Source organism: Sciurus vulgaris (assembly GCF_902686455.1).
Source record: "Sciurus vulgaris genome assembly, chromosome: 1".
NCBI classification, from domain to species: domain Eukaryota; kingdom Metazoa; phylum Chordata; class Mammalia; order Rodentia; family Sciuridae; genus Sciurus; species Sciurus vulgaris.
The window spans coordinates 190,533,264-190,552,449 of NC_136461.1; the positions used below are offsets into that span (position 1 = coordinate 190,533,264).

At 39.8% G+C, this 19,186-nt stretch overlaps 1 protein-coding gene across 1 annotated transcript in view; it reads right to left on the minus strand.

Moving 5' to 3' along the window:
* EXT1 (exostosin glycosyltransferase 1) overlaps nt 1–19,186 on the minus strand; it is a gene marked incomplete at its 5' end in the record, with an annotated part of 262,109 nt that overhangs the window by 12,967 nt on the left and 229,956 nt on the right. The window contains 5 exons of the mRNA XM_079141180.1: nt 3,338–3,433; nt 4,519–4,637; nt 7,009–7,141; nt 14,780–14,899; nt 18,886–18,993. Coding sequence (XP_078997306.1) covers nt 3,338–3,433; nt 4,519–4,637; nt 7,009–7,141; nt 14,780–14,899; nt 18,886–18,993 — 576 coding nt within the window. The remainder of the gene's footprint in view (nt 1–3,337; nt 3,434–4,518; nt 4,638–7,008; nt 7,142–14,779; nt 14,900–18,885; nt 18,994–19,186) is intronic.

Genomic DNA, 19,186 nt, shown 5'->3' on the forward strand with positions numbered 1-19,186 from the left:
CAGAGAAGGCTCAGCTATGCTGGCCTGGAGAAGCCACCTTGTCTGCAGGATTCGTCTCTGATGCGGGCTCTGGGCCTGCAAATCAGGGGCATCTTCAGGAATTGAAGACTGGTAGGAGGGCTGGGGTTGTGGCTCAGTGGTACAGTGCTTGCCTAGCCTGCCTGAGGCATTGGGTTCGATTCTCAGCACCACATATAAATAAAGAAATAAAATAAAAGGTCCACCAACAACTAAAAAATATTTTTTTAAAAAAAGGACTGGCAGGAGCCAAGCTAACCCATCTCTGAAGGCTCAAGGAACAAAGCTGCAGTGTGAATGGCTTCAGGGGCTGCTCCTACACATTTGTCAACTGAGTCAGGCTTTCTTTTCCAAAACATCTTTTCTCAGGCTTTCAAAATAAAATAAAACACAAAGCGATAAGCAACCTCATACGCTCGGCGCTCAGAAATCTCAGCCTGAAGCGGTTCTCCTGATCCTGTTTACATGTCCACTGAGTAAGGCAGGACCCATTAGCTGCCAGCTTAGCACTGCCCTGACCTTTCCCTTGTTAGGCCTGCAGGGGAAAACTGCAAAGACAAGGCCCATAAATTCAAAACAGAATTTTGCAGCCAAAGCAGCATACACACATCGATTTTCAATTCAAGGCAAGATCTGGAGATTTTAAATGGAGAATAAGGAGGTCCTGGAATTCTTCCCTGTCATTTGCCCAACTGCTTGCTGGTTTTGAAGGATCTGTTTTCTCTTTTCTGAACCTGCTTCATTAACTGGTCGTGAGCTCATCAGCCAGCCACTTTCAAGTCTAGTGGAGAAACAGGGGCTTTCTTTTAAATACTTTGCCTTGGTCACCTTCCTGAATGGGTTAGCAGAAGAGGAACCAAGGAATGTTCAAAGTTAATCATGAGTGAACTGGACTTTCCCTGAGTTCACCTGAAAAGTATTTCACCACGTGAGAGCCCCACTCCTTCCGAATTAACAAATAGCACTAGGTAATGACCAAGATTCGGGAAGCTTACTATCTAGTATGACAGATAAGAAATACACACAAATAATTCCACAAAGCTCAGTAGTACTGGTTGAGCTTTTATTATGTGTGCACACTCGTATGCATAGCAGAACCCCTTTGATCCTTTTAGTTACTTTATTAGTTAGGTATTATGAGGGCTTCCACTTACTGAAGGAAGAATTAAGGCATAGAGATTGAGGCACTGAGAAGTAACTCAATTTAGGTCACACATAAGTCTGGTTCCAGAGCCTAGGACAAATTAGGACGTGATGATGCCTCCCAGAAGAACAGCTAACAGCTACTGAACTCCTGGTGTGTATAATAGGTACTGGGCTAAGCACCCGATCTACAGTATCTCATTTAATCCTTGAGTAGGTCTATGTTGTACTTAGGCCCCCAAAAAAACACAGCCTGAAGCAAGGCTTCAATGCAAAGACTTCTTCCCTAGGAGGGGCAATCGCAGGACACTGAGAGGAAGAGAAAAGACATACACGCCACGGGGCCCACTAGACAGTGGCTGAAGTAGAAGCTGGGACTGACCAAACTGCCAGGAGCCCAGACAGAGAGAATCCGAGGTGTCTCCTGAAAGATATGATAACGCCCATAGGAAAGGCCCTACTGTCATATTCACCATTTTACAAGTAAAGCAGTTGGAAGGTTTTATTTTCACCAAGAGTGAAAATATAAAGTCAGAACGTGCTGTATCACCCGCAGGAGTCAGAACAGCTCCCAGTCACCAAGACTGGACACTGTCTGAAACAAAAACATATGGACCCAGAAAGAGATATGTTCCCAGGGCAGGATACAAACCAGAGCCCAAAGTTCAAAGTGGCCTGCACACCTCTGAGCACTGGCCAGGGCTTCAGGCACTGTCCCTGGATCACTGCTGTTGCTATGACAGACTGCTTTCTGGGGGAGATGGATATAAGTGGTTGGAGGCAAAGGGGTTTTGTGTGCAGGTCCCTTTGTGAAACCATGCCTGTGTGAGATGGATTGACAGGTAGAATGACTGATGCCGGAGCATGTGGCTAGCCCCAATGCCACCTCCTCTCCTAAAAGCTCACCAAGAAGCTCACTGATAACCATGTGGCTTGACTCCAGCCCGTGAATGTTAACTGCATTTGTATGGTTCCCCATGGTGTTCCAAGCCCAGTACACAGTGCCCAGCACACAGTAGGCATCATAAATGGGAACTGAATAGATCCTGTCCGGGTGACCACTGGAAATCTCTATGCATTATGTTGAGTCATATGAAGCTGTCACTTTGAGGAAGTGGATGAGGATTTCAAATGGTTTGACCTATAAGTTGATATTTTGTTTTTCTGGCTAAGGGGTGTTTTACCTAGTGTGAGCTTGTCTCTCATGACCTGATCCCTTGGGCACTGATAGTCAGTCTCTTAGATGACACTGCTTTACCCACTTAATTTCATTTAGTAGCAACTGATTTCTTCACAAATGGGAAAATCTGCAAGAAAGCAACAAGCAGAAGTTGGAGAGATGAGCTCCCCACTGGCTGCCAACAGTGGAAGATGTTTCCAGGAGTAGGAGCTGGTGAACAGAGCTTAAAGGATGTAGGGGAATGTTGACAAATAGAAGTTGAGGACAGCAGTCAAGTTTTATGGCAAATGGCAAGAGAGGAAGTAAAGGGAGGGACACAGTGGTTAACAGTGTCTGTAGGGAAAAGCACCGGGCATGGTCAGGTGACACCTGGTACCAAGTGTCGATTTTACACATTAGCAAATGAAGTACCCAAAGGGCCATAGATGATCACAAGAGCATTCAGCTGGGCCGAGTGGACTAGAGAACTGAAGCAGGGGGCAGAGAGGCAGCCCCAGCAAGAGTCTTTAGATAGAGGCACCTAAACAAAATTAGGATGAAAATGTCCTTTTTTAGATAACAGCAAGGAAGAACTACTTTTCTGAAAGACTCAGTTCATTTAGACTCCTAACTAAGCAAACCCCATGTTTTACCACCATCCTTAAGATTTGTGGAATGGTTACTATTGTCAGGCCCTGAATTCATGTAATCCTAATAGCAACCCTATGGGATATGCATTATTATTTCTACTTTGTCAAGGAGGAAAATGGAAGCTCTAAGAACTTAAATATATATAGGTCAAAAGCTATTAAAGTTTTGGGATTAAGACCCAGGTTTGCTGATTCCAAAGGTGATGGTTGTTAAAGCTAAGGCTATTCTGAGACAGGTGCAGTTTTAAAAAGCATAATCCACAGAGCTCTTGTGGGCCAGAGGGAGACTTCCAGGGTCAGCACACGAGGTGTGTCAGCACACGAGGAGACTTCCATGGTGGCTGCACACGAGGAACTTGAGGCCTACCTTGCTCTCTCCTTCAATGACGATGACAGGCACAGCAGTGGCGGGCCAGCGGTGTTTGGCTGGTAGGGGCTTGTCACAATTCCACAGAACTATGATCTGAAAGAAACAGACCATTAGACAGCTGGTTTCAGTACATCTAACGCAGGTCTCCGACCCACAGGCTCTTCTGGTGGACAGACAGAGCCACAGGGAAGCTGGAGTGTCCAGTCAGACAGAAGGGACGACACCAAACTGAAATCCAAAGTGAGATGATTTCCACCCAACTCTCAGAATCTCATCACTTCAACAACCAGAGAGAGGGACAGAAAAAATAACCTAAAAAAATAAGACTGGGGGCTAGAAGAAAAGAAGTAATTTCAAGGTTACTGGAGCTTAATAAAGTAGTTTCCTAAATTCTGATATCTTACGATGATGAGTGGGATCAACTCTGATCAAGTTAAATAAAATGTATACTAAACATCTGAACATCTGCTGTACACTTGCACATACGCCAGGCAATGTGGGAGAAATAAAAGAATTCAAGATTGAACTAGGATGAGCTCATGTTTTGGAGTCTCCAGAATGATTGCTGAATTTTTATGTGACTTTATAATTTTCAATAAAGACATTTAGTTCAAAAAACATGGTGCTTCAACATGATTTGATTCTTTTCCACATTTATAAACCTTCTTACATATACTAATTCACAAATTAGAAAAACCACTGATAAGAGTATAAGTGCAATACTGACTTGAAAAATGCTCTTACCATGGACACAATTTTCTGCTCCCAATTTTATAGACAAGGCTGTAAAAGAAAAGTTGGTGCCTTCTGACCCCAACAAGTCTGTTTTCTTCTATTGAATTTTAGGTGTCTGGGTGCTCCAGGGAGCTTTCTGATGTTACTTTATCATCTTGATACTTAAAAAACAAGATAACATGCTTATACATAGAAATGGGTATGTGTGTGTTGGAATGTGTGTGTACATCTACAATAATGCAAAGGTCTTTCTGTAACTCACCCCTACCTGTGCCAGATTTTACTTCCAAGAACCTTCGGATTGATGAAAACAAAGTAATGGGCCTTGGCACATGGAAAGAGAGTAGAGGATCTGATGCTACATGAGCCCCGAGCCAAGTGCCTAACAGCTGAGAGCCAGGAGGAGTCTGATCTGCTGAGCTCAAGAGCGCAGGTGCACTTACCTGGGCACAGTACTGAGACTTGGCTGCAGCCACGAGAAGCTTCAACACTGGCTGGGACTGAGAGACCAGGGGTGTCACCGCATGGATGACTGCAGTGAATTTGGAGGGGGGCTTTAAACCTGCAAAGGAAAGCCAAGAGGAGCCTAATGGAGCACTGATGAACAAGACTGAGAAAATGACTCCTTCTTGCTCTACTGCTTCACCTCGGAGCTAATGTTCCTTCTAGCATATTTTTCCTTTGCCTCTTAAGTTCTGACAGAACAGAAACAGGTGACAAGCTGCTACTTAACTATTGCCTCAGTCTCGAGACCTCAGTACATTACAGATGAATGCCCATCTCCAGGTTCTTCCTCTGGTACCCCCTCCCTCCCTTGGGGATGCTTCTTGCATCTGTCTTCAGTTTCTTAGTAGACAATGTCTAAACACACACACATACACACACACACACATGCACACACCACTCATGTTCTCAAGCGAGCGTCTCCTCCAGTTTACTTATATCTCAATAGGGATTTACATATGTGTGCCCTCTCTCCCAGGGTGTTTGCATGTTCTTAATTATGCAACTGAGAATTTTTGCCTGATTAATGGTATTTCAAATATTAACGAGCAAGTGGGAAAGGTTAAAAGAACAGATCCAGAACCTGCCTATCTAGGCTTGCATCTAAGTTCTACCACTCAGTGGTGGGACCTTGGAAAATGATTTAACTCTCTGTGTTCCCAGAGCTATGAAATGGGACTATGAGTAACAGCACCAAACTTCGGGTAACCGTGAGGATTCAATAAGTTAATGCACGTGAAGCAATTAGAATAGGACTTAGAAATAATATGTGTTCAATACGAGTTAGCTGTTATCCCCACTGCCCCTACCGCTAGCATCGTTATTTTGGAAAGGAAGCTCCCAAGAATCTTTTCTCTCTGTAGCAGTAACATGGCTGACACCAAAAGTATGTGATGCTGACTTCTACACACTGCATGCTCTGAAGCCCTAGGTAGAGAAGGATCATAAATATGCAGCACAACCACTACCACCAAAGAGAAAGCAGTGAGACGGCTCCTCCTGGCGCGTCTTCCCATAAGAACCCACTAAAATGTTAGAACTAGGTTAAGAACCTTTTAAAACTTCATTAGTTTGGAGTCACTAATTTGGCACTTTGGTAGCTTAAATGAGAACAAGAGAGCACAGGGACACTGGAGTAAAGCTTTGATATTGAAGGGATCAAGGTTAGAATCAGACTATATATGTTAAAGGATTATGTGAAGGTTTTGTAGAGAAAATGATATCATCTGATGATCACTTTAATCGTATGGTAGAAAGAAGCTGTCAGTCCCACTACCTAGGTACACATTCAAGAAAGAAAAATATGATCAAGGAACAAGTTGCTGGTTTTAGATTTTCCTATAATAATTTAAGAAGCATACTTGACAAACTTCTTATGTGCTAATTCAGTGAAGACCACAAAACCTCATTAGAAATGACATGGAAATTCTAAACTGCTGCCTTCATTGGACAGTTATTAAATTCTAAATGTATTGCTCAATCTGGACAGTTCCCTGAATTTGATATGGTCCCCATAACATGTTTGGTTTGGATTCAAGAGTTCTGCGCCACTCACTGATGGGTACTTCAGGTCATGGATTTCTTTATGTTTCATATTAGTGGTTTCATATTAAACATGTAAGTTAAAAATGGTGAGATTGTTTGGAAAATAAAAGCGTAGAGTGAAAACTCTTGAGTCTTTTTGCCACAGCAACCTGCAAAATGCTCTATTATCTTAGGGGTTCTCCAGTTTGGAACTGTAACTAAAGGGAAATGTCCGAGGCTCCAGTACCATGAAAGCCACCGGGGCTCCAACCACGTAACGTCTATGGCAATAAGAGTGGCCTATTGTGGAGCTTTCCCCCGTCCTCTCCCTTTCCCAATGTGATTAGATTACACGCTGCTTGAGAGCAGAGACGGTATTTTATTTGACCTTTTATTCCATGCACTTAGCATTGCATTAGCATAGCACATAAGAGGAGCACCATAAATGTTAAAAGAATCAATAAATGTGCCCTTGTCATATATTCCTAGTTATTTCTCATATATTCCTAGTTATTTATTAATTCAGTTTTTCTTTGGTATAGATAGAGATTGTGGGGAAAAATCAGGAAGAGCTCTTCTAACTACTATTTATGTATGAAGAGACCTAAATTTATAGCTAACTCATTGTTACATTCAAAATGATCCATAATTCGGGGATCTCTTATTTCAATAAGAAATAACTCTATTAAATATAAAGAGTAGCTTCTCAGATGAGAAAGGGTACAGTGCTCTACTAGATTTATGATTCTTGACCTTGATATGCCACTTATCCAGGGCACAGAAGGCAGTCTGTAATGCAGGCTGTTGGGAAGACCCCACTATAGAACAGAAGAATCAAGGGGCTGTAGTTCTGGGTCACACCTTGAGGGTAAGCAAAGACAGCTGTCCGGAAGGAATGCACTTACCTAAATTAGCATAGTAGTAAGGAAAATCTCCCAGATAAGATGAATACTGTGGTAGTACGAACAGTCCTCCAGGATGTTTGTTCCATATTAAACTGTTACGTGATATGTGCTTGAATATTCTGTCCTGAATAATCTAAAAAAACAAAAACATTGCACATGATGAGGACAAGAGCCTGATATTTGGTCACAATCTTTTTCATCCACATTTGAGGGATGATGGCATTCAAAGTATTGACCCCACCGCAATTCTCATTGATAAAAACGTCTGCAAGACAAAGAGAAGTGGCAGGCAATGGAAAATAGTGGGAAAAAGAGATGAATTATGGCTTCGCAAATATCCTAATTAAACTTCGGTTTAACCACCAATTCCATCTTGTCTTTCTATGGATGGGACAATGCTCATTTTGACATACAGTCAACCTATTCTTGATGGTAGGGCATCTGGCATGGATCCAGAACCATGTCAGCAAGATCTGTTCTCAGTGCACATAGATGTCAATGTGGACCATGGAGAGACTGGACTGAAAGCATATGGAAGGCAAGACACCTCTAGGCTGCTGAGATTTGGATCAGTTCCCTTTATTTGGGAGGTAGATATATTTGCTTGTCATATTTCATTTTCCTTCCAAAGTCAATTGTAGAACTTTGGGTACTGATGAGCAGAAATTTTCCTAATTCACAACCTCTAAAAGTAGCCAATTAACAATCGTTCAAAACATCCTTTATAGTAGGACAAGCAACATGACATATTAAGACTGATAATAGTCAAGTTAGTTCCTTAGTTTTTTTGGATTTGGGGACCTTGCGGACCATTAAACTCTACATTTAGAGTCAAATGTTTTTCAATCCCAAATCATTTGTCAGTAGAATGTGATCAGTCCACTTCAGGACTTTCAAACTCTTATAATTATACCATCCACTCCTTAAGATAGGATTTGGCAAATAATGAACTTGATACAGAATTTTATGTTTCCAGGATTTTTTATTTGTTCGTTGTACCTAGAAATCCTGGGACTGGAGGTATAGTTTCAGTGGGAGAGTGTGTGCCTAGTATGCATGAGGCCCTCAGTTTAAACCTCAGCACCAACATAAATAAGTTAATATGTAAACATAAAAACAGAATAAAATCCCAACTTGAGTCTTAGGAGAGATAGAGGATCTACGTCACCATTTTCCAGATGCAATGTGACTTTAGGCACAAATCATTTTAAATGGAGTTTTATTATTTGCTAAGTTATTAACATCTTTGTCTCATCCCACATGGTGACTCAACAAGTAATAAGATGGGCTACATTTATCTTTACAAACTTTATCATATTTATTTCCCTAATGAGAGAGATGGAATGAAGCAGGGAGGAAATTTAAAGGAGTGCAAAATAACTTGGTTTAATGATTTCTGCACTTTATCTTTAAGATCAAAACTGCTGATCTCATATGGCTGGGTAGAGGTTTCTGAATTGGTGGAGATTTTAGGAACCTAGCTAAAATACTGATGTTTATTCCCCGTAGTACAAGAGGGGTGGGTTATAATGCTGTTTTCTAAGTATTAATTGTGAGAAAACTGACATGGATGTGAAGGGTTTTCACATGATTAGCAACTTCACTCTGTACCACACTTATTACATTTTTTCATTATTTATATCTTCCAAATTCACACCATCTAACTTATTTTCCTTTGTAGTTTTTCATTTAGATCCTGGGTTGTTTGTTTGCTTGTTTGTTTTGTTTGGCTTTCCAGTGTGTGGTCCCTTAGAATAGTTTGGATATTAAGATACAGAATGAATTGTCAACAGATAGCATTGTAAATCCAACCAACCCCCAGAAGACATGAAACTCAGAGATGTCAGAGATGCACCTTCTCTCCAGGTCCCTGGATGGTACGCTTTTCATTGTCATTATCTCTTTGGTTTGGTATCACAAACGTTTCATCTTTTCAACTTCTAGGACATGATAATCAGTTATAGTACTCTTTTGAAATACTAATAAGCATTTTATACTCTTTTCAAATGGATCCAGACAAGAAAATACCAGTACAGGTATGAGAGCAATAGCAAATGTTGAATTTAACCTTGGCCAAGCAATTTGCTGTCTTTTCTTCTCACTTTCCTCATTTGTAATAAAACAATCAAGTATCACATTAATTATAACAACCCCCAGGATTTAAGAATAGCTGCCTAAGTGCTTATACTTAAGCCTTGATTTTTGCCACCAAAAGGAATTCTTGTCCCTGTGTTCATTTTCTAGGTATAGTTTTGTTTTTTTTTTTCCTATTTGCGCACAGCTATAATAGCTATTATCTATATGGATATTTCCCATAGCATATTCTTGGTTTACTTATCCTAAATGACCAACAATAGGGCAATTTTTCCATGCAAAGCAATGAACATATCTATGAGTGCATTTTTTCTCCATATTTAGAACTGATTCATTAGGAATTCAGTAAAGAGTATGAATGCTATCAAGGCCAATCACATGTACTGACAAGCATATTTCTAAAAGGTTTATATCAACTTGATTTGGCAGAAGTTTGAAAGAGTATGGATCTCACTTTGTCAAATAGAAAGATCATTTTCCCTCTCCTAATATCCCATTCTCCCTATCACTACACCGGACAAATCCCGGAATCCTTCCATGGCACCTAGTGTTTATGCTTTATTGTTGTAAAAGACTTCAAATTTGAACACTTCTTTGGCTATAAAGAAAATCAATAGTCACATACCCACAAACACACACACATAATAGAAGAATATTTTTGTTATGGTCCAAAATGGCACCCTCAATAAAGATAATAATTCTTTTTTTTTTTTAATTGCAATAAAGATAACATTTCTTATCAATTTAAATAGAAGGAAGACAGGCTCCTTATTTTTCTTTTTCATGTGCCATCTTCCATTTCAAAATAATAGACAATTGGTTATAGGTTATAGTCATTCTATGTGGCCCTGATTTGATCTTTTAACCAAAGCAATGTTGCCAAATATACAGTGCCACCATACACCACCTTATTGACATAAAAAGATCAACAGTGCATATGGTTTGTCTATGCATAATCTGATAACTGAAATAGAGAAAACCTCATAAATCTCCCATAAACAGTGCTTTCCAAATTACTATTAGCTGTTTTCATATATCATTATAATCTCATGCACTTTTCTTTTGCTCATCTTGATTCTGACTGAGCACCTATGGTTTAATCGTCAGTGCCAGGTAATTGGGCAATGTTCTTTCTGACAAACAACAGATTCCATGAAGGAATACTGTCTTTGCAGTAATTTACCATTGGCCCTAACATTACTTCTCAATGTGCACAAAATATACATAGCTCCAAAAAGCTTAGCACTGATTAAATAGCTCCTTAATTCCAAGAGACAGGGCAAGAAAATTTCACTCAGACTGGAAAAACCAACAGAATTCCACATATGACAGAGTACTTCACAATGAAATATTCTAGTGCCTTGACCCTGGATTTGGAGAGAAGAATATGGTTTTCAATTGTGTCTGAGCATCACATACAATTCTAAGGCTCATATTCTCCAAAGATGCAGTAATTCCATTTTCATGGCCTGGAATACAGTAAGGAAGAAGGCCTGGGAGTTCAAGTCCAAACATAACATCCTGAGCCAAGAATCCTCACATCTCTGCTGCCTAAAGTTAACTGTGATTATTCCCATGCCTGAGGAGCTCTAGCACTGAGCAACTGATTTATAGCATCCAAAGCATGCATTTTTTTATATACAATACTTAAATCTTCTTATTAACACATTGGCTTTGTTTATTTGTCTGAGTGTGTGGGGATGTCATTCTGCTACTTTCCCTGCCTTTCTATTTATCCTGAATTCTGGGGGTAATTGAAGTTCTGAATTAAGATGGGAAGGTGAGTGGTTTCTCTATGTAATTTGGTAGACAGGTCAAATCATTACAATCCAATCTTGGAGCAATATAAAGAGATTTGACAGCCGCTATAAATCTGAATGAAGTATGTGATTTTTAAAGTTTTAAAAAATAAGTGTGTTGCTGAAAGCTGCACAGTTTAAATTCAAAGGAAGAAGCCCTTCTGGGCTTACAGATGAAAATGGCTGGACTTTATGTTGTTTTCAGATGAAAAGAACACATCCAACTGTTATTAAAGGATAAGGGAGCATTAACTTCAGAGACAAGGAAACAGATCCACGAAAGGCCAAATTCTAAAGAAATATAACAAATGAGCCACCATCTTTCAAATGGCAAATTAGCAAAGTGTGTGTGTGTGTGCTTTAAGGCTGATTGGAACATAGCAAGAGAGGGTCTTTCCCAGAAAGCCTCTGAGGGATTAGACTGAAACAATCTTTTTTGTAGAGTAATTTGGCAAAATAAACTGAGCCTTTGAAACACTTAGACTCTTTGGCCCAATAATCTTACTTTAGGGACCCCATCCTAAAGAAATAGACAGAGATGTAATTGAAAACACATGCAGAAAGTCATTGCTTGATAAAGACAGTTACCTATTAAAAAATAAATAATTAGAAACAATATCCATAGTAAACAATAGCAGACTGGTTAAGTAAATAGGTTTACCCTAGGGTGGCATGTTAGGGTGAAACAAATGTGATCTGGGCATATTAAAGGTCGACACTAACAGGGCAGAATACAAAGGCCAGAAACACAACGAAAGATGCATAAAAGTGGTGTGTGAAAACACCAAGGAAAGAACAACTTAAGGAATACACTGGGAAAACTAGACAAAAATTTATTAATTAAAAAGATAAAGGAAGGGGCTGAGGATATAGCTCATTGGTAGAGTGCTTGCCTTATAAGCACAAGGCCCTGGGTTCAATCCCCAGCACTGCAAAAAAAGAAAAAAGAGAGAGAGAGAGAGAGAGAGAGAGAGAGAGAGAGAAAGGAAAGAAAAATGTTAGGTCTTTTAAAAGATAGTACATAAAAGCAAACTGGATTAAATAGTTAATTAGCTAAAGGTAAACAATTAACCATAAATGAATTAGAAAAATATCTTTGTGTGTGTGTACACACATACGAAATAAATCTGGCATTGTCCTGCATACCTGTAATACCTGATACTGACGAGGCTGTGATAGAAAGATCAAGAGTTTGAGGCCCAAATGGGCAACATAATGAGATTCGTCTCTAAATAAATTCTTACATATCTATGCACAAAAGAAATAAAACTATAGGTCAAAATACCCATTCTAAAAAGTAGCAAATGGAGAAGGTACAGATGAAAATATTGCCTAATCATAAGCAAAAGAGAAAAGCAAGCCATAAACTGGGGGAAACGTACAACAGAAGAAACAAAGTGTTAATTAATATTAATGAGCTCTTAAAAATTAAAGGCTGGAGATGTAGCTCTGTGGTAGAGTTGTTGCCTATCACATTCCAGGCCTTGGGTTCCCCAAGGTATGGGGAACAGTTATAGCAAAAATTAATAAGGAAAAATGTAACAACATCATGGCAATTTTTTTCTTTGTGAGTTGCCTGAGCAAGAAATAAATGAAGTCTTTTTTTTTTTTTACTAATATCCTCAGAAATAGAAATTAAGGAAATTATTTATTATTTTAAAAGATATAATGTCCATTAGTAGTGAAAGGGGGGAAAAACACAATAACAAAAATAAGCCAGAGGGAGTTTAAATCAGTGAAGTTTTACTGCAGAGAAACTGACAAGTCACATTAGAAATCTTAACATCTGGCATATTCTCTGAACCAGGATATGGAATTAAAGGGATTTATCCAAAGGATGTGATCTTGACTTTGTGCAACCAGTTAGCTTTGAGGTTGTTTGTTTTGATGATGGGTATAATGATGAAAAACCAGAGACAATTATAATGTACCCCAATTGGGAATTAATTTTTAAACTTAAGTGATATCAGGCCATGTGCTACGGTGCATGCCTATAATCTCAGCACCTGAGGACACTGTGGCAGGAGGATCACAAGTTCAAGACCAGCCTAGATAACTTAGCAGGACCCCATCTCCAAAGGAAAAAAGAAAAAGGGCTGGTGATGTAGCCAGTGGTAGGATGTCCCTGAGTTCAATCCCACATACCAAACCCTGCAAATATATTGAATGATACTATGAATGAAATATTAGACAGTAATCATAATAATTTTGAAAAATAATTAAATAATTAAAAATCTAATGACATGAGAAAATATTAATGATATGTCATTATGCAGAAAAAAACAGGTTATAATCCAAGTGTAGACAGTTTTAAATAAAAAATCGCAACAAATTGAAATGTGTATAAAAATGCTAATGTATATGTGTTCGTGGGAATCTATAGTATACTGATAGTAGTTTTATATATTTTTTAAACGCTTCAAGGATTTTCTCCTGCTTTCTAAAATAAACACATGCTTTCTTTGATAAATGCATTATCTACTCCAAAAGGAAAAGAAAGAAAGGTAACATCCATCTTTGTTAAAGAAGGGCCTAGGAAGGATTTTGGATGGACAACAGGACTGAAGAAAAAGGAAGACTCTGTTAAATATTCAAATCTGCTGCTATGAACAGAAATGAAAACTCCATTTTAACTAAGGAGAGTACTTGTGGAGGAATAAGAAAATTTCCTTGCAATAAGGAAGCACCTGGCAGCCACTGTGTCCCAGCTGCCTTCCTGGGGATGAGACCGGATCCCGAACGACCTTTTTCACCTACTTCCAGCATGAAAACAATGTACACCATGCATGAGAGGACACTGGGGGCAGCTTGCCTCAGGGTGGCAGCGGGAGCTGCAGTAAAGCTGGGGGCGGACAAATGTCCAGCGCACCATGACCAGAACTGACTGCAACACAAGCGATGGTAAGAAAACTGTCATGTGGACCAAACAGCGTGACTTGGTTTCCTTGGTGTAACTCAGACTTCTCAGTGTGTGCTCCAAACTGCATTAGCTCCTGGAGTAATTAAAAGGCAGTATTTCCAAAGAAAATATTTCCAAAGTATGGTGATATTGAACACCTCAGTGTCACCTTAGTGCTGCAGCTCCCTAGGGGATCTCCACCCTCCCTCCTGCAAGCCTATAACTCATGAGCGTGCAGTTTCCTAAATCTTTTCTTAGCTCTTTGCATGGCTCAGGTGTAGCCTCAGGCCACTGCTCTCTGCTCTACTCCAAAGCTTTTTATCATCTGCATGCTTCCCTTTCCTTTCCCTGCACTGCCTTAAAAAAAAAAAAAAAAAAAAAAAAAAAAAAAAAAAAGCACAACATGAAGATGGGCATCTATCTACCTAAAAGATTTTTGGCTTTCATAAAGTTTAACACCTTCTGCACCAGATGGGTGCAATCCTGATTTTCTTCTTAACATACCCTTGCAATATAGGTGCTGGTGGATTTGTCCTGAGAATTAATTTTGCTGTCTCAGTGCCATCAGAGACTCTGGTGCCCAGTAAACCACTTGTATTTTTAGAGTTATAGAGAATTTTCCTTTACTTGGTCACAATGTTTTTTCTAAATGGGCTCCAAAAATAGGTCTTCAAAGGATGCCATTGAGTGTAAATGACAGAAAGAAGTCATTACCCACATATCCCTGAAATGATGTAAGACAGAGTTAATCTCAGAGTCAAAAAGCATAATTTCTCCCCCTGTTGCTTTTGCTCTTGGCGTTTGTCAGGGATGAGGGTGTTTGCGTGAGCAAGGAAAGTAGATCAAAGAAAGGTCACTGACATATCCAAGTATAGAAAATTTGGCTTTGCTCCTTTAACCAACCACACACTACCAATAGCAGAATATAAGTGAATAAAGGACTATTATTCAAGATCAAGAGCCAAGCAGTCTCACTTACCTCTAGTGTAGTTAATACAATCTTCTCAACTGAAGAAAAATAAGCCTCCCACAAGAATTGTGTCTGCTGTCTAAGTGCTAGGATTTTATCCTGATGAATAGACCTGATTGTAGAAGGAATCTGTAACGTAAGGTGAACACACAGCAATTAGAATCGTAAAACAAACAGATGCATTTGATCAAAACAACCAACTGGGTTACATTTTAATTGTTCCCAGCATTCAACTTCTAGTACACAGATCTAGTAAAATCAGCAATCCTCGAGTAGAAATGTGCCCAAGAAAAGACAGCTATAAGCAGCACTTCAGGGAATCAGCCTCAAAGGCTTTTAATGCATGAAAGTTAGTTTGTTCCTAAGATTAAGGAGCTGCTTATCAGTTGCTTAGGGTGTTCCTATGGTCACCATTGCTATTTCTTCCTCTTGGAGTCCCAGAAATCCCCGACCTGCACATAAACAACCAAATTGTACAGAGGAGAAGCCAAAGGCCTTGGGAAAAGAGCCCTAAGCACTGGTAAGATCTGTCATCTGTAAATATCTACAAAAGAATTTTTTAGAGAATGTTTCTGAGTCTCCCCATCCAACTTGAAATGAGGTTAGTCCCTTCTAAGTACCCATCCTTGCTCCCTCCCTTTTTGATCCTTTGTACTCTCTAACTCTGTCTGGCTCCAGTTCATATTCCAAAATGACTGGTGCTCTCGAACACCATATACATTTAGCCATACACTACTCTTACCAAGTCACACAAACTTGAAGGAAGGTCCCATGTCCTGTCCATACTGCTGCACATTGTAAGGCTAGGAGAGTAGCTTTTATGTAGTAATTATTTAACACATAAGAGCTGAACTAAACATCACTTCCTGAAGTCACCACAGGGGTATCACTGTTTTCAATAGCAGTATTGCTTAGTGGTGAAGCACAGGGGAACAGAAGTCAAACAGACCAATGGGGAACTGTGGATTCTATCATTTACTAGTTGTGCTTCCTTGGACAAGTTAGGTAGTCTTTCAAAGGGTAAATAGGGTAAACTAACATCATAAAGTTGTAATGAACTATGTAAGTGCTTAGCAGATTGCTAAAACATGGGAAGATTAATCCATACAGCTTATTGCTACTATTATCATTTGACATCAGGGTGATGCTATTCTAAGCTGGACCACTGATTCTCTCAGTTAGCCAAGTGCTTAATATCTATATGTGAACCTGCTTGGGTTTATCTACAAAGTACTTCCTGTGCTTCTGGCAAGTTTTCTGGACTCACTTCCTATTTTCACCTATAGTTCAAGGTCTATTTCACTTATGGAGTCTATGTTCTTAGGGGAGATTCCTTGTGATTAGCAACTGCCCTTTTGTGCTCACCTCTTTCTGCATGCTTGCCTCCCTAATGCATGACTAATCAGACAGACATGGGAGCCTGGGCTGAGGAGGAATGCTCTGTTAGCACATTAATAGGAAAGCTACCCATGACATTTGACTAAGCCTATAACTGAGTTCCCAAAAGAGGAGAAGAAAGTGGTAGCACACTGTTTGATTCAAGATTCTCCTTAAGAGAAGCAATGAAAGAACAGAAGGCAAAGCACACTTGCTCTGGCAATGTCCAAAACTAGACACTAAATCTGTGCCCCAAAGGGTGTATCCGAATTCATAACACTGAAAAAATATGGGACAGTGGATAAAGCAGCAGCACTGGCAGGTAAACAGCCTTCAAAGTTCAAGGTCAAGTGGAAATAAAATATCCTAGGAGGAAGTAAAGACCATTCATATCATGAATCCTTGGTAAGTCAAAGAAAATTTATTTTTATTTACTCATGGAAAATTGCCTAGATCGCCAAAGGAAAATTAGAAAGATAATTTTCTTATTCAATTTTCATAATCGTGCCCTCTTCTAAATGTCAATGGCATTTTCTGAGTCATATAGGTTAGCATCATGGCGAGGAACCAATCCATTGGAAAGATGCCTAAAGGTGTCATTGCCAGGTGGTCTCCAGAAAATTGAGCCTGTCGTGGCTCTGAAATGAGAGGAGTCACACAGATCACCCCACAAAAGGATCCCCCTCTCTTACATAGCCACAACTTCATCTTCCTGCCCTGGTGCATGTATCCTATCAGTTTGTGCATGTGATACACCTGTTTGACAGCGCTCTGCAAAGGGCTCTGGAAGACAATTCCAATTGATTAAAAAGACAGAGTTCCAAGTTTTAATGGCATTTGGCTATTGGTTATTAATCTGCCTGTCCTAAGAGACAGGTATGGGAAAGTGATAAATTAATTCCAATTTGGCCGGATTGTTTTGGAACTTGAAGACTCAATGTCTTAATAAAAGGTCATGTATGGTAACAAAACTAATAGAATCTACCAAAATAGATATAGGAAAGCCACAGTAAGCTCCCTCAATGACAGGATGACAAGAATATATGCAAATAAAAACATCCGAGCTGTTCTAAAACAGGAAATGAAAAATTGTAACATAACAAAAACATTTCCCAGAGCACACATTTGGGCTCAGTGCCAACTCTTTAAAACCACTGTTAATGACAGTACAGTCGCCGTTCAATATGGAGGCAGCTGTGCAAAGACAGACTGCAGACGAGAAGGAAGAACATCATCAAGTCGGGCGGGGGATGGGGACGGAAAGCACGATCTTCAGAGTCAAGCCAAAAAGTTGCTTCATAAGGTGAAACGCCCTTGAACTTGGGTGAAGTTCAAAAACTGGATGGCCACAACTAGTGCTAGAAGGCACCCCAACCCCAAGATGAACTCCCAAACCTGTTCACAGAGAATCCACAGGAGCTTTGGTATATAAATGGAGAAATTACAGCTCAAGTCTTTTTATTTCCTGAATTTCCTCTAATAAGCATGTACTTTTTTTAAAAAGGAAGGAAAAAGGAAACATGGAAAAGGAACACATCTATCACTTGTTTGGTTATCAGAAGTAGAAGATTCAGCATCTACCTGCTCCTTGTGTGTGTGAGGGAGAGCCATTCTTTCAGGATGTAAGCAAGGATTCCTTATGGGATCATAATGGGGAATCGCTGCCACAAAAGTGGCCCTTTCACAAAATCCTCAGACCCTTTCTCAGCGAACACCTAACAAGCCAAGTTTGAGCTGTTCCTAATACACACAGATTCTGCCATTTCCAGGCCACATATTCTCCCTTGGTTTTGTTTCTTAGGTCCTAGAGGCCCACAAGACACAGACCTGAGAACCAGACAAAAAGGACTACTTGGAGCTGTAGTGGGCCAGGCTTGCTTAACCAGGGCCCTGGGTTACAGAGAGTTCACCTGCTACTTTAGGGAAAGGACTGCTGGACTTCACCCGCCTCCTGGCCAGTATCACTAGAATTAGAATCAATAATGAGTTACAGACCCAATTTTATGAATATCAAACACTTTCTAAAAAGCAGGGCTATTATAGATAATCTTTCTACATATAATGTGGTATTTGAAGATAAAGTATACAACATCATGAAAGAAAAGCATTAAAATATTCTATAATTTTCAGAGGAGAGAATATGGTAACTTAGAGTGAATCTCAAATAATACTTTACAAGGGGCTTTAGGAAGGCTGGATGGCCATTCTTGCCCTTGGATTTCTTCTCTATGAGTATTGCATCCACCTTCCTTAAGCAGTTCAGACTTTTTAGGGGCTGCTCTTTAAATAAACATTTAAAAGAGAACACTTGGGCAGACCCACCAACTGAATCATCTGAGTAATGACGGCACTAAGTATAAGAACCCATCCTATAGAGCTCTCTTTCTAAAAATTAATCTGAAGCTGAATGTAGAAACAGAGGAGAGCACTCTGGAGGAGCAGGGGAGTTATCATTTCTAAAAACTCTGGTGGCTGAAAGGGGTGGGACTCCACTTCTTACTATCGAAACTCAAGTTCTTTACCTAAAATTTCTCCTTTTCAGAACATATGGGACAGATTTTGTGTTGGAAAATGAACAATATCATATTAAATGACTTCATATTCACCGTGACACAGGTAATTTTCTGCTGATAAAATTTCTTTTATAGAGCTGACCTTTTGGATTCATCTTCTTTGAAAGTTTGGATGGGGGCAGCAAGAACCTGCTGATCTGCTGAAGGCCACAGCCCCTTCCTTACCTGTAATAACAATCTCTCATCGCCTATGACGGCAGCTTGGTTCCAATTAATCACTTCAGAGAATGGCAACTCCCATCCATTGCTGAGCATCACAGGGACGCAGGCAGCCTGGGTAAAGAAGGGGCTTCATGAGTATGAGGTTAGGGAGAGCAAGATCACCCAAGTCACGAGTGAATTGGTTCAAATTCAATCACTGCTCTTTCTTCTGTTGCATGGTCCTAGGCTACTTAGGCTGCGGAGAAAATAAGCTTTCAGAACTGTCAAGTCGCATGAAGTCTGTACGCATCCAGACTTATTTTAA